This window comes from Cervus elaphus, chromosome 10 (genome assembly GCF_910594005.1).
Source record: "Cervus elaphus chromosome 10, mCerEla1.1, whole genome shotgun sequence".
NCBI lineage: Eukaryota > Metazoa > Chordata > Mammalia > Artiodactyla > Cervidae > Cervus > Cervus elaphus.
This window is the reverse complement of record NC_057824.1, coordinates 19,698,416-19,713,238: the sequence shown is the minus strand read 5'-3', so window position 1 is coordinate 19,713,238 and position 14,823 is coordinate 19,698,416. Positions and strand designations below refer to the sequence as shown.

The following is a 14,823-nucleotide window of genomic DNA, read 5'->3' as shown; positions in this document are numbered from 1 at the left end:
CTTACTGGAGACTGGATGCCAGATTCTCTTATGGATCAGAGATTGGGGGAGGGGTGCATGGGGAGGTGAGGAAACAAAGTTAAAAGGCCCTTAATCTTGCAAACATCTCCTAGAATGGCAAGCCTCAGGCAGGGGGATGTGTTTCTCCCTTCCCGCCACCTACAGGAGAACAGGGTTCTGAACAAAGGCACTTCAGTTTGAGAGTCAGGCAGAGAGGCGGGATTCTCTGAGGCAGGCCATTCTGTGTGATTACAATAACAAAAGCAATGGAAAGCAAGTCAAAGAAACAGTTACAACAAGGAGTCAGAATTGTCTTCTCCCTGAAAAACACCAAGATGCCCCAGGGCACCTGCCAGTCAAAGCCTCAGGTTGCCCCCGTCTAAAAATGAAGGGCCCAACTCCTCTGGCCCAGCAATTTCATCTCTAGGCATGTATCCTACAGACAAGTACACCAACATGTTAGGACATAGCAATGGTCAAAGATATTCCAGGCCACACTCTGGTAGCAAAATATTAGAAATGACATAAATGTCCACCCAAAGGAGACAAATTAAATAATGCAGGCTATATATGTGCAAGGGAAGACTATCCATTAACAAGCTGGAGAGATTCTGCATAGATAGGGAATAACCCTAAAATATATCCTTAAGCTGAAAAAAAAAAAGAAAAAGAAAAACAAGGAGTGGAACGAAGCGTATTCTATGCTTGCAAATCAGTGTGAATGTCTACGCACATAAACAGATCGATGAAGGGGTCTCTGAGCAGCCATGACAGTAGTTGTCTCTGGTGAGCTAGGAGGCAAATGTTTTTAGCATTTAGTGGAAGAGAAAACATATTTTTCTTCCACTTGCCTTTTTTTTTAGTACTGTGCCATTTTTTTTTGTATTGTGCCATTTTAATCTAAAACTATTAGACAACTAAAGGGAAGCATCAACTATGCCTTGTTAAATACAAAATTCTCTGCCGTACTTGCCTTTTGTAAACGCTGGCAGATCATCCCTCGCTTAAAATGATTAATTTTAAATACTTAGGTCGAATCTTTCTCTGAATGTGCTGTGCTTAGTCACTCAGTCATGTCGGACTCTTTGCAATCCCCATGGACTGTAGCCCACCAGGCTCCTCTGTCCGTGGGATTCTCCAGGCAAGAATACTGGAGTGGGTAACCATACCCTCCTCCAGGGGAATCTTCCCAACCCAGGGATTGAACCCAGGCCTCCTGCATTGCAAGCTGATTCTTTACCATCTGAACCACCAGGGAAGCCCCTTTTTCTGTACAGATGTTCCCAATCTTTAAACCAAATGGAGGAACTATTAACACACACTTCGTTGTGTTCAGAACAACAAAAACTGCAAGAGGTTATCATTACAACTCCGACGACAAATCATGAGACTTAGACACCACCCCCCCTCCATCTCCCTGCCAAACCTCCTTGGCATACCCCAGCTTTCAGATGAAGCACTGTATCAATTAGCAGAGACACTTGGTTCTCAGAAGCTGAGCTGGATCCAGGGCTATTATTAGCTTCCGAACAATGGCTTAGAGGGAAGGAGAAAAAAAATAAATAAAACTTACAGTAGCCTTTGAATTCTGAAACTGCCACTCTGGGAAAAAATAATTATGTCATACAGTTATATATATATCACAGCCGACTCACTGGAAAAGACCCTGGTGCTGGGGAAGATGGAGGGCAGGAGGAGCAGGGGGCGACAGAGGATGAGACAGTTGGATGGGCATCATCAATTCAATGGACATGAACTTGGGCAAACTCCAGGAGATGGTGAAGGACAGGGAAGCCTGGCCTGCTGCAGTCCACGGGGTCTCGAAGAGTTGGACACAACTTGCCGACTGAACAACAACAAATCACAGTTAGGTGAGTTAGAGGCTTCACCTTATGAAATTAGTTCTGTTGGTCTCTCCCCAGACCTTAAAAAAAAAAATGTTGCTTCACGGTCTCTTAATAGATGACTATAGAAGGATATGCTTGTGTTTTAGTGAGTGTGTGTGTGTGTGTATGTTGGGCTGTTGGGTTCTTTTTGTTTTACTACTGCAAATAATTAACGTTGCTTTTAAAAAGTTAAAAGGGAAATAAACTAAAATGGCAGGGGCACAGTGACATCTGCTGGCATTTCATAAACTTCTTTAACACCGGGCATTTGTTCCAGACACTGCTCTCCCTTCATTCTCATGAACGGAGACACATTCATGCAGACAGCAATTAATATTCCCCAATACGCTCCCTAAAATTATGTAAAGAGAAGATCATCAAGGAATGAAAGCCCAAGAGCCTCTTTCCCCTGGAGTGGATTCCCTCCTCTCTTTCAGCAAAGTAATCTGGAGCTCCAGGGAATGAATAATTTCATTTTTTTTTAAATAAGTAGAAGAGTTAGGATGGAGACAAATTAAACTCAGTGAGCTGTTTCCCTTGATTTTGTTTCTATAAATGGGACTCTCACCAGTCCTTGTCTGGAAATGGTGAATACAGGAGAGACGCGGGGTAACCACCCTCTACCTATACCGGAAGAACAAGGAACAGGAAAAGGATGCCTCTAAGACTCACAAGGAGGGATTTCGGGCCTGGGAGGCAGCAAAAGCAAAACCTCACGTGAAAAGGAGAGGGGATTCAAGGCAAGAGGCAAAGGAGCTGCTGTGAGAATAAAAGGCTCCGGAAAAATGGATTCCAAAATGCTGAAGTCTCAAAAGCGGCTCCCAGTTATTTTTAAACCTCTGACGGCAGCCTGGAGCCAATGAAGCGGCAGCTAAGGGTGCTCTAGGGGAAGGAGGGGATTGTGTTCACTCTTTACGGACGTTGTGAAGGTGTGTCCACAGAGAGGGGTCTGGCTCCACCTCCTAAGACGTGGTCACTCACCGAGTGTACCCACAAAACCCACGGAGGACTGGAGGAGGGTGGTGCGGGCTAAACAGAGGGATACCCTGGACACGAAATCAGAGAAGGCCCAGCAGCCCCGCCCCTCGTTCTCGCAGGTTCTGGAGTCAGAGCCCATCACAGGGCCATCCGGTCACCCTCCACGCCCTCTCTTCCTCCTGGATCATGCATCGCCACGCAGCCGGGCACCTTCACACGCACCAACGCACAATCACAGGCACGCAGCATGCGCGCCCACAGGCATCCGTGCACACTCACCCCCGGACACATGCGCAGTCACCAGGCGCACAAGTGCGCACACACAGCGCTTCCCGCCGCAGGGTCTCCCAGCCGCTACTGCCTCACCCTGAGCGCTGCGCCCTCACCAGCAGCTCATCCATGGCTAGCGGTTCCAGGGAAAACCTCATCCACTCCAGAAAGAAAGAGCCCGGGGTCCCCAGAACAGGCAGCCGGCCTGTCGTGGCCTCTGCAGCTCCTCCAGACACATCAGCTCACTTGCTCCAGGCTCTGGGGCCAGCACCCAGTATTCAGGACAGACAGAGAGGGCTCCCCATCCCCCCCGGGGCTCTCACACACACTGAGCTCCGGGGACCATGCTCCTCCTCTCCTGGCAGAACTCGGTCCGTGCCATCCTCCAGATCTCAGCTTAAATGCCACCCGAAAGCCTCCCCTTTGGACAGAACTTCCCACACCCTCTGACCTACATGGCACTTCACCTTTTCAGCGCATCAGTGCCCTGGTTTGCTCCCATCTTCATTAGATGGATATTAGAACAGATAATTGCACGGTCCTTTTAGTTGTCTTCAGGGTTGGTGTTGATCTCTTCCCACTAGAGAATAAGCTTCAGGAGGCAGAGATCTTGTTGGATTTGCTCCCTGGTCAATATATCATCTGAATATAACAGAGCCTGACACAGAACTTGACATGGGGTCTGAAATGTTTACCGATCACATGAGAAAGGCGATGAGTGACCCCAGAAAAGCGACTCTGCGTGTCATAAACAATGCTCCAGGGGAAAAATTGTTTCAGGAAAAAAAAAAAATGAGAGAAAAGAAGAATGTCCATTTGCAGTGCTGGGATTCAAAACGACTCTCCTTTACCCGGCGTCTAGCTCAGGAGACCTGGCGCTGCTCTATATAGTCCTGTTTTCCAGGAATTTCTGGTGCTTTGAAGGATACAGCTTATTCATTTGCACCGCCCAGCTGCCACCTACCTTATGTATTTTTATCTTAGGTATCCTGCAAAGATAATTCTTTCTAAAAAAGAAATGAAACAAGCAACATAAATTACAATTAAAGGTGAAAATTGAAGGCAGAGAAGTAAAACGGAGTCCACGGTTAATGTGTAAAAACTATGCAAGCAGATCCTAGGTACTGTTAAGACCAGACTGTAAAATCTGCTCTGAGCCTCCTGGCAGGCTTTGTGAAAAGGGGACACAATCATTTGTTCCACTTAGAATGTCTGGTACATAAATTACCAAACAGTATCTCCAGAAAAAAACTAACTTTCTTCTGGTCCTGAAACCAGAGATAACACAGTGATAGTCAGCACAGCAAAGGTCAGCAGGAAGTATGAATTTTTTATGGCCTATTACCTTTCTTGGTTCCCTTCATTTGTTTTCAATACTATTTTGTTCTTTGCCTTTGAGTGTTAGACTCAGCTGTATCCACTCTTAAACTTCGGTCTAAATGATCTGTCTATTCTTCCTCCTTGCGTATGAAGCGTTCGTCATTCAGCCGTGTCGTGTCCTACTCTCTGCAACCCCATGGACTGTAGCCCACCAGGCTTCTCTGTCTGTGTAATTCTCCAGGCAAGAATACTGGAGTGGGTTGCCATTCCATTCTCAAGCGGATCTTCCCAACACAGGGATCAAAACACAGGTCTCCTACACTGCAGCAAATTCTTTTATCGTCTGAACCACCAGGCTATTTTTTTTTTCCAAAATATGACATCAAGTGGCTTTCTTATAGTATCTCTCAAGATAAGCACCAAAGCACCAATCAGGAAAACTGAATGTGTGGCGTGGTCGGCAACAATTCTTCGTCCTCATTATGCACCTTCCCAGGTTACTGAAAGTTCACACAGACTAAACCTATGCAAGTTTCATTTGTAAAACAAAAATTCACCAGAAAACAAAAGATCTTTCCAAGAACCACAGGCACATTAATTACAGAAATGCTTGTATCAAAGAACCTTGGAGTGAAAAGTTCTTGTCTGTATATTACAAGGTAAAGAAATCAATGAGGAGGGAATATTCTCAGATATCTGTGTTAGCTCTCAGCTTACCTCACTCAGGAGCATCAGTCTTCAGTGAGAGAGGCAGACTCATGTGTCCTTTAATCAACAGGGAAAGAGAGACTCAGAGAGGTTCAGTAACTTGCCCAAGGTCACACCGCTAGAAGGTGCAGAGTCTGGACTCAAAAGATAGGCATGCATGGATCCAAAACCCGTGTCCTGTCATACCTTAGTTCTCAGAGAGTTTGGTCTTCTCCAAGCTTCTCTGACTCCAAAATACCTCCGTTAGCTTAGGTCAGTGCACCATCATTTTGAAAAGCAAGGTTTTTTTCTCCTTATCTAGCCAGCATCTTACCTGCAACAATTCAGACTGACCAAACGTCCCAAATTAGAAGCAAGAAACTCCCTCACAATCAAGAGCCTCATGTTCTAAAAAGAGGTATCAATTCTCCTCTATATTCTCCCCTAGGCAATCCCAAAAATTTCCCAATATGTGCAAATGAGACTATCTTCCTCCCTTCCGGGAATTTCTGTGTGTGCAACCTCCCTTCAATCAGCAGCAACCTGACTTGGACCCAGCTTTCTAAGGCTGCCCCAGGAAAAGATGTGGTTTTCACAATGGGTGCCCTGACAGTGAGTCATGCCACAGGCCAGCCTTCCCCTCAGAAAGACCCAAGAAGGAGCGGCAGACAAAGGGCATCTTTAACAGACTCACTTCATGTTTTAAAACATTCTATTTTGTATTGGGGTATAGCAGATTAGGGATTCCTTGGTGGCTCAGACGGTAAAGAATCTGCCTGAAACACGGGAGACCCGGGTTTGATCCCTGGGTCAGGAAGATACCCCGGAGAAGGGAATGGCACCCCACTCCAGTATTCTTGTCTGGAGAATTCCATGGACAGAGGAGCCTGGCGAGCTACAGTCCCTGGGGTCCCAGAGTAGGACACAGGTGAGCAACTAACACTTTCACTTACTTTTTTCTTAGCAAATTAACAATGTTCTGATAGTTTCTGGTGAGGGAAAGGGACTCAGCCATAAATATACATGTATCCCTTCTCCCCAGACTCCCCTCCCATCCAGGCTGCCATATAAGGTTGAGCAGAGTTCCATGAACTATGCAGAGGGTCCTTGTTGGTTATCCGTTTTAAACATAGCACTGTGTCCCTCCCAAGCTCCCTGGCTATCCCCGTCCCCCACTCCCCTCTCAGGGACCACAAGCTCATTCTCTATTGCTAGTTGCTCCGTCGTCTGCAACTGTTCTCGACCCCACAGACTACAGCCACAAGGCTCCTCTGTCCATGGAATTCTTCAGGCAAGAATACCGGGGCGGGTTGCCATTTTCTCCTCCAAGTCTGTGAGCAACAGACTCACTCCAGAACTCCAGCAAGGACCCCAGGGTTGGGATGGAGGGCTTGTCCCACGGGAAACACCCAGCGGCGCCACCGGGCCCTGGCCAGGGCTGTTCATGCTGAATCAGCTTCTTGATCCCATGCTCTGTCACTTTTCATCACGAGTCTAATGTATTAGTGCTTCTCTCTGCCAATCAATCAGAGCCCGTGCATATGGCCCCTGTCAGCGGTCCTCCGCAAGCGGAACTCCAGACAGACACCCAGGTCTGTCAGCTCCCCCAGCGACACCCTTGCAGCCACGCTGGGTCCTGCTGGCTTCCCTCTCCATGTATCATCTTGGTTACAGCCAAGAGGAAAATAGAAGAATCACATTCTGGGGCCATTTCGCTGCCTCGAGGGACTGCGAAATTCTAGTAGCAATGACAACAATCATGACATAATTATTATTAAATGGTAATACTAACTGTCACTATTATCAGAGCCAGCACCGTTGGTGAACGTAACCTGTGTGTGCCAGGCGCTTGACTAAAGCTTGACTAAAGTCCTTCCTCCCAAGTGTCTCATCAAGGTCCCCCTGCGAGGCCCGTGGACACCCAGCATGCCTCTCGGTGCTGAGCAGAAGAGAAGAGGCCAGGCCTGTGGAAGAAACTGCTTGAGTCTGCAACTGAGTCTTTGGGTCTCAGTACTCCTGCCTGTAAAATGGGGATAATAACGTTTGTGGCAAAGAGTTAACACAACAATGTGTGCAAAGCACTCTTCCCTGTGCCCAGGGGAATGGAAACAGCTTCCTACAAATGATAGCTCTTAGAGAACTGGGGATGATTAAAAAAAAAAAAAATTGAAAATTTACATCCATATTCCCATCTCCGAGTCCCCATTCAAAGACTGACAGGAAAGGAACATCCTGAGGAAAGACAGACCCAATGAAAAGCAAGGTGATGGCAAAAGTTGATCTATCATGCAGGCAAAGGTCTAATTTTGCTCTCAGGAAAAATGAAAGAGGAGCTGATTCAGCTGGTGATGCTTAAACAGAGCGAGCCACGGTGTGCACACCACACTGGGAGTGTTATCAGAGCAGCGTGAGCTGGAGGGGGCAACGCCCCGAAGCTGCCTGCAGCCAGACAGGCGGCCTCTGTACTCTCTCCAAAACCAGCTCAGGGCGTGTGCCCAGAGACAGGGGCCCAAGGGCTCCGAGGAGAGAGGGGACAAACAAGAGCCAGGTTACACCAGCGGAGACCCCAGTGCAGGCCGCCCGTACACAAGGATAACAAACTGTCACGACAGAAGCAGGTGCCTGCCTTCTTTCCGGGCCCCTGGCAGACTCGGCATCACCGAGCTGAGCAGCAAGGGCCCCTCCACCGTGTTGAGCCCTGCTCCAAGGCCACAGGTGCGAGGCTTGTACCAAGACCACAGAAGTGGCGCTGAGAACCGAGGTCACCTCCAAAACTGACTGCGCCCCTTCTACCTGTTGCCAAAAGGCCCCCGATCATCACTACCAGGCTTCCTGACTTCAAATTAGGCCAAGATTGCCCACTCCAGTAAACACCCTAGAGCGCCCCCAACCAATCACCTAATACCAACCTTCCAGCAGGAATTCTGTCTCGGGGCTACAAAAATTGGCTACTAACCCACGAAAATTGTCGACTCTCCCTGGTCCACTACGCTCACACTGCCCACATTATCTCTGCCCTTTGTTCTTAGTAAACTCCCTCCCTTCTTAAATGCTCTGTGTCTGGAAATTCTTTTCCAACCCAGGCTCATACTGCCTGAACACATTGCATGCAAACGACAAAGCAGAAACAAAATAGGTAGTGTGCACACAGGAACGGATGGATCCACAGGCTATGGATTGAGACCATTAGGTGAAAAATCCTGGGTGGGCTACTTACCTGCTGTGAGGCCCTGAGACACAGTCTCTAAACCACATACACCTCACCGTCTATCTGCAAAATGGGGGCATGAAAGGATCCAACGGGATCACCCGTCATCCCGACTGGAGAAGGAGATGGCAACCCTCTGCAGTACTCTCGCCTGGAGAATCCCATGGACCGAGCCAGGCTACAGTCCATGGGGTCACAAAGAGTCGGACACAACTGAGCACGCACACACACATCATCCCCATATCCAGCATTGCTTTGTGCTGAGCGCCCTGCGAGATGCCGGGGATACCAGGATGTCCGAGCCAGATGCATGCACAGCCTGACAGACTTCACCTTCCAGTGAAGTAAGAGAAAGAAAGCAAATAGAGCCAGTCCAGTACATCCAAAGCCAGCAAGGAAGGGAATCCACACGGGGAAAGACAGGGTCTCCCTAAGCAAGAGACACTGGAGCTGTGACCTGAAGGATGAGTGGGGAGTGAACAAGGTGAGTCTTTGGACCGAGCACAGGAAGAAGGTGATCACAAGCCAGGAAAACACAGCTCAACACACGGCCACGCAGGCAGAGTGCCCGGCAGAGCTCCTATTGTCCAGGAGGTGTTCAAGACACACAAACTATATTATCATCACAGCTGCTCTAACAGGCACTGACAGAGTCCCAGGCTTGCAGATAAAGAGAGACAGGTTTGAGGGGTCAAATGTGAGAAGAAAGTGGAACTGTCTAGACGTCCAAACGCTCCAGCAAAACCTTATTACCATCTTCCAAGGCTAGCAGAGCCTCCCAGGTGATGCAGTTGCTAAAGAATCTGCCTGCCAATGCAGGAGACGCAAGAGATGCGGGTTCGATCCCTGGGTCAAGAAGATTCCCTGGAGGAGGAAATGGCAACCCAGTCCAGTATTCTTGCCTAGAGAATCCCATGGACAGAGGAGCCCGGTGGGTTACAGTCCATAGGGTGGCAAAGAGTACACATACAGTAACACGAAGGCTGGCAGAGCCTCCAAAGACGGGCAATGAGAGGGGGACTCAGAGCTTTCTGGAAGCTATTCTCGTCTTCCTGTCAAAATCCATGATCACACCCACTCATGGGAGAAAAACATCACCATACTCTGAAAAGGAACCTTCCGGAATTCATGATCAAAAACAGGGATCTGTGTGCAGGAGAGATGCTAGCCAAGCCACTGGGACAAGTGTGTGTGGGTGCTGGGGTGGGAGACAGGATGCTGCTTCTTTGAAGGGCCACCTAGGGAGAGAGCTAGGAAGATAATGCAAGAGACACCCCAGTGGACCAGCCACACACAATGGATATCACTGAGAAACCTGAGATTCTTTTTCCCTATAAATGAATCCCCCATCTTGCATGGAAGACTTTGTTCTAAGCCCCGAAAGGAGGATGGGGGGCAGGGGGGTTAATTTCTTAGATGCTGTAGGACTTACCCATCAGTGCTGAGAAGTCCACAGACTGAATTCAGGTAAGGAGATGAATCAGAATTTTGAGACAAAAGCTGGCTGGCCAAGAAGGCACACTTCTTGTTTACTGTCCTGAAAAATATCTGACAGTGTTTCCCACAACATGCAAGCCACAAATGTACCATGGCATGTCGCTGCATTAAATCTCCCAATGGGGGACTTCCCTGGTGGTCCAGTGGCTAAGACTCCATGCTCCCAATGCAAGGGGCTCAGGTTCAAGCCCTGTTCAGGGAGCTGGATCCCACGTGTCACAACTAAGATCCAGCACAGCCAAATAAATAACAACAACAAGAACAACAACAAGAAAAAAAAAACCCCTGCCTATGGCTTAATTGGAACAAAAGCCAAATTCCTCATCAGGTCTCAGGAGCCTCTGTGACCCAACTTCACCAATATAGTTGTGTCCATTTCAGCCTCAGGGCCTTTGCACTTGCCACTCCCTCTTTCTAAAATGCTCTTCACTCTAGAACGAATGCTCCATCTGAGCACTGCACATGTCAAGTGCTTGGAATAGTGCTTGGCACACAGTAGGTTCTCAATAAATACTTGATTCATAGCAACTGGTTTTTCCTGTAGTCATGTATGGATGTGACAGCTGGACCATAAAGAAAGCTGAGCACCCCAAAGAATTGATGCTTTCGAACTGTGGTGCTAGAGAAGACTCTTGAGAGTCCCTTGGACAGCAAGGAGGTCAAACCAGTCAATCCTAAAGGAAATCAATCCTGAGTATTCACTGGAAGGACTGATGCTGAAGCTCCAATACTTTGGCCACCTGATGCGAAGAGCTGACTCCTTGGAAAAGACCCTGGTGCTGGGAAAGATTGAGGGCAGGAGGAGAAGGGGGAAACAAAGAATGAGATGGTTGCATGGCATCACTGAATCAATGGACGTGAGTTTGAGCAAACTCTGGGAGATGATGAAGGACAGGGAAGCCTGGCGTGCTACAGTCCATGGGCTCACAAAGAGTCAGACACGACTTACTGACTGAACAACCACAACATATCAACTACTGCTTTTCACCTAGATCTCAGCTCAAATCTTTCCTCCTTGGAAAGCCCTTCCAAGTCACTCTTAATCATACCGTCACGTCATAATTTTTCTAACACTTGCCCTTATTCTCATAAAAATGTATTTCCATCACTTGCTTACTGTCTGGCTCTCCCCAGAACCAAAGAAGCTCCAGGAGGGCAAGGTCTTCATTGGCCCTGTTCCCTGAGCAGAACATCTAACATGTGGTAAGTTCTGGATAAACAATGATTATGTAAGGTACTCCTTCCCCCAATACAGACACACCCATCCGCAGTAGCAAGCACGCGTCACCCACATCTGTTGTGTCTGGCAACCAATGACAGACCAACGATAATGATGGTGCTCAGAGCAACTCCAGATGTAAAACATGAGTATGGCTGTCTCTCCTTATAAATCCATGGGTCACTGGGAAAGATTGAGGGCAGGAGAAGAAGGCGGCGACACAGGATGAGATGGTTGGATGGCATCGCCAACTCAGTGGACATGAGTTTGCGTGAACTCCGGAAGATAGTGAGGGACACTATCCTTCACTGGAGTGCTGCACTCCATGGGGTCACAAAGAGTCGGACGTGACTCAGCAACTGAACAACACTTTCATTAAGAACCTCCAGCCCCAACAACCTAGTCTGACCACGTTCTCTGTTGAAGTCATCTGCAGGTGCGGGGTACCCCCTCTTGTTGAAGTTCCCTCACTGTTAATTCCTTAATTAAAGTTTTAATATTTATACTGGTGCCTTGAGGCAATATTTTAAACAACGGGAGGAAGGCAACAGGGAGAGCCTCAGACCTTCTTTCAAAACATCATCTCCAAGTCTAAGGTCTTCAGCACAACAAAGTTTCATCTCAGGCAACATGGGGGAAGGAAATGTGACAAGTGACCACCTTTTGGGAAGTCATCCGGTATTAACCTGTGAAGCATGCTCATTACGTGGCTCTCATGCTGGGTGGGAAAAGCGAGAAGGGCTGCCCTGTGTCCTTCAGAAAAAATGCACACGGACTTCAACAGTCTTCACACACGCCACTGGAAATCCACTGCCTCCCCAAAGTATTTTCTGCGTCAGGTCCGATTTCCCTCTTGGAATGTGTTCATTACTCCACACAGCAGCTTAAAAGATGCAAACAAAATGGTCTAATTTTGGGAAAGGTGAAATGTCAGACATATTTATACAGGGCAGATCTAATTTTCTAAATGCAAAAAAAAAAAAAAATATCTGAAAGGAATTTTAGAAAATAAAATGATTTGGATGGCTTGTTCTGAAAAGGCTAAATTTGCTTTAAAAAAAAAAAAGTCATCAGAGACATAAGGATGTCGAAGAGGCCTATGCTCAGACATTAGAGGAGTAGGTAAAAAAATAGCATCAATTATCATGAAGAGAAAAATAGGGCAGAGTGGGTGAATTCCAGGAGGAGAAATCTGCTCAGACCCATGTTTTGGCTCGTTTCTGAGTGGAAAACTCTGGGACCGCGGGGTGACATTAAAGACGGCGCGTGCTTAGGAAAGGAACTTTCACAAGATGGTACTTTCATCCCAGGAGGCCGAGGAGAAGCGGGCTTTTCTGCTGATTGAAGAAGAAAAACGCACAACCGCTGTAAAAACTTAATTTCAGGGTACCGGTGCCTGTTGAGACGTTGTCAGATGCTCCCAACCCACCTCTTAGCCAGTGGGCGGCATGTCGCTGATTCCTCCTTAGAACATGAGGAGAGGTCAGGCTTGGAGAGAATGAGGTTCTGTTGAGAAATCTCCCTTTATGATTAACCTCCTTTTCTGTTTCCGTTGGAGCCGTTGTTTAAAAGAAAGTACATGTATGTAAGGGAGGCTGCCAGCCTTCTGTATCCCACCAGGTGTCATAAGACTCACAACAGAGAGCAATTTATTTGATAAAAATAACGAAGACTAACGTTGTCTAGGCACTTAACCACGCGCTGGACCGTGCTCTGTGCTCATCACTTTCTCTAATTCTCCCCTAGACCCGCTGAGGCCAGTATCACCCTTGAACCTTTCATCTGGCAGGCGGATAAACTGAAGCACAGAGAAGTGAAGTTGTTTGCCCAAGGGCACACAGCAAGCAAGTGTCAGAACCAGGGCCTGGGACTCCTCTCAAGCCTTATCTCTGGATGCTAACGGTACCCTTGAAAATTGTAAAGGATGAGGCCAGCCTCTTCCTAATCCAACTCAGTCATGAGTTAACATAAGGGAAACCCAGTGGATTCCTTTAGATCCCAGCGCTTTCCAGATGAGCTCAGAGAGCAAGGCCTGGAGTCAGTCCCAAAGTTTGCCTTGAAGCCCCCGTCAGAGCCACCTTTACCCTTCATGGGCCCAGGTCCTTGCCTGTGACAAAAAAAGACCTAGCCAAAAATAAAACTGCCCACAGCTCCAGCCAGGCCCTCTGTGGTCACTTAAAAATTGAAAGGATCCAGGCCCTCTCATCTCTTTTATTTTTCCCTTTGTAACAAAGATAAATGTGAAACGGAGGGTGGATGAACTAGGACAGGAGCAGGGAGCCATCACCGGTTGAGGCGTGTCTTAAACTTGTGCTGAGAAGGCCAGGCTTTCTGTGGAATTTTTTTTTTCTTTTTAATAATAAACGTATATACAATCAGTATTATTATAAGAGAAAACCCTAGTTATGTGCATCACATTTCGGCTCAAACAAAGCGGTTCCAGGACACCTCCCCTACTTCTTTCCCAAGTTCAACTAAGACCCCGGGTAGGGTACCAGTTCAGTTCTCCGGACTGCCAGGCTCGGATTTACAAGCACTTGAGCAACCCCGCCCCACAAGTCCCGCAGACGCACCTCTGCCCTTGCCCGGGCAGAAGCAGAAAGGAAAAGCCCCCTGTTTCCCAGAAGCAGAGAAAGGGAGTTGGCGGCTCCGGGGCCAGGGCGGGTCGGGTCTTCCCCGCCCTTTCCGCGTGGGCAACTTCCGGGCTGGCCTGCTCTCTCCGAGCTAAGACCTTGAAGGCTCCAGGACCATCTCAGGCGGCTGGTCCCCGGGAGTAGAAACTCGTCAGCCCTCCCCTGACCTCTAACCCTGGAGAGTTGGGAAACTGGGGCCGACAAGGGGCGACCCTGGCCTTCCCGGAGAACTGCTCCTGGGTTTCCTTCCCAGAGTGAAGGTGCCCTAAGGCACCAAAGGAACCAAGGGGCGCAGCCGGAGTTTCCAAGTCCAGAGTTCCCAGGCTGGCGCCCCCTTCCCTTCCCCCATCACCCAGGGTCGAAGGCAGAGACATTTGGGGGCGTCCCTCCCGGAGCCCATGAACACACACTCTCACTCCAGCGCAGCGACCCTCCGCTTCCCGCCTCCCAGAAGGGATTCGATGCTTCCAAACGCCCTCCCAGGCCACAGAGTGCCTCCTCCCCCGGACCTGGCGAAGGGCGGTGAATAGACAGCGCCCCGGGGCGCACCGAGTGCACCCTTGCAGCCTGCCGGGAAACCTAAGCAAAGTGCGCAGGCCGATCCCCGCTGCTCGCTGCACCTGTGCTCGCTCCCAGGAGGACGGCCAGGGCAGCCGGGGCGCTCCGGAGCGGAGCTTCGAGGCGAGCAAGGGCGTGCGTCTGGAAGGACGCGGGGGCCGGAGGGGTCCTGATCTCAGACGCCGGGGAGGACGTGCCGGGAAATCTCTCCAACGCACTGAGAAAGTTCCCAGTCTAGCACGCCCAGCCTGGCCCTAGGAGGAAGCCCGTGGTCGAGGAGTCAGCTCTCCCCTCGGTGGGACCCTCTGGTCAGCTGAGGGGGCGGGGGACACGGAGGCTGTGGCTCCGCCCGGACTCACCTAGAACTCCTGCCGCGCCCGGCTCCGGTCGCCTTCCGCTGGGCCCCAGACCCTCCGATTGCCCCGCGCTCTCGGCCCCCTCAGCCACACTCACCATGAGCTGGAGATGGCGAAAGGGGGTGCGGGCTTCTTCCACGCCGGCCGCAACTTTGCTTGCAGGTCAGCCCCGCCCTGGCGCCCCTGCCTGGGCGGCAGGCTGGGCGCAGCT

General features: G+C 49.3%; 1 protein-coding gene across 11 annotated transcripts in view; it reads right to left on the bottom strand.

The window, feature by feature from the left end:
• Positions 1–14,823, bottom strand: part of RBFOX1 (RNA binding fox-1 homolog 1) — a 1,671,014-nt gene extending 1,656,191 nt beyond the window's left edge. For 10 of the 11 annotated variants that reach the window (XM_043914258.1, XM_043914265.1, XM_043914257.1 and 7 more), the window contains exon 1: positions 14,710–14,823. In XM_043914258.1, coding sequence (XP_043770193.1) covers positions 14,710–14,712 — 3 coding nt within the window. In that variant the 5' untranslated portion in view covers positions 14,713–14,823. Of the gene's footprint in view, positions 1–14,615 lie in introns of all 11 variants that reach the window. The other variant, XM_043914263.1, reaches the window with a different exon arrangement.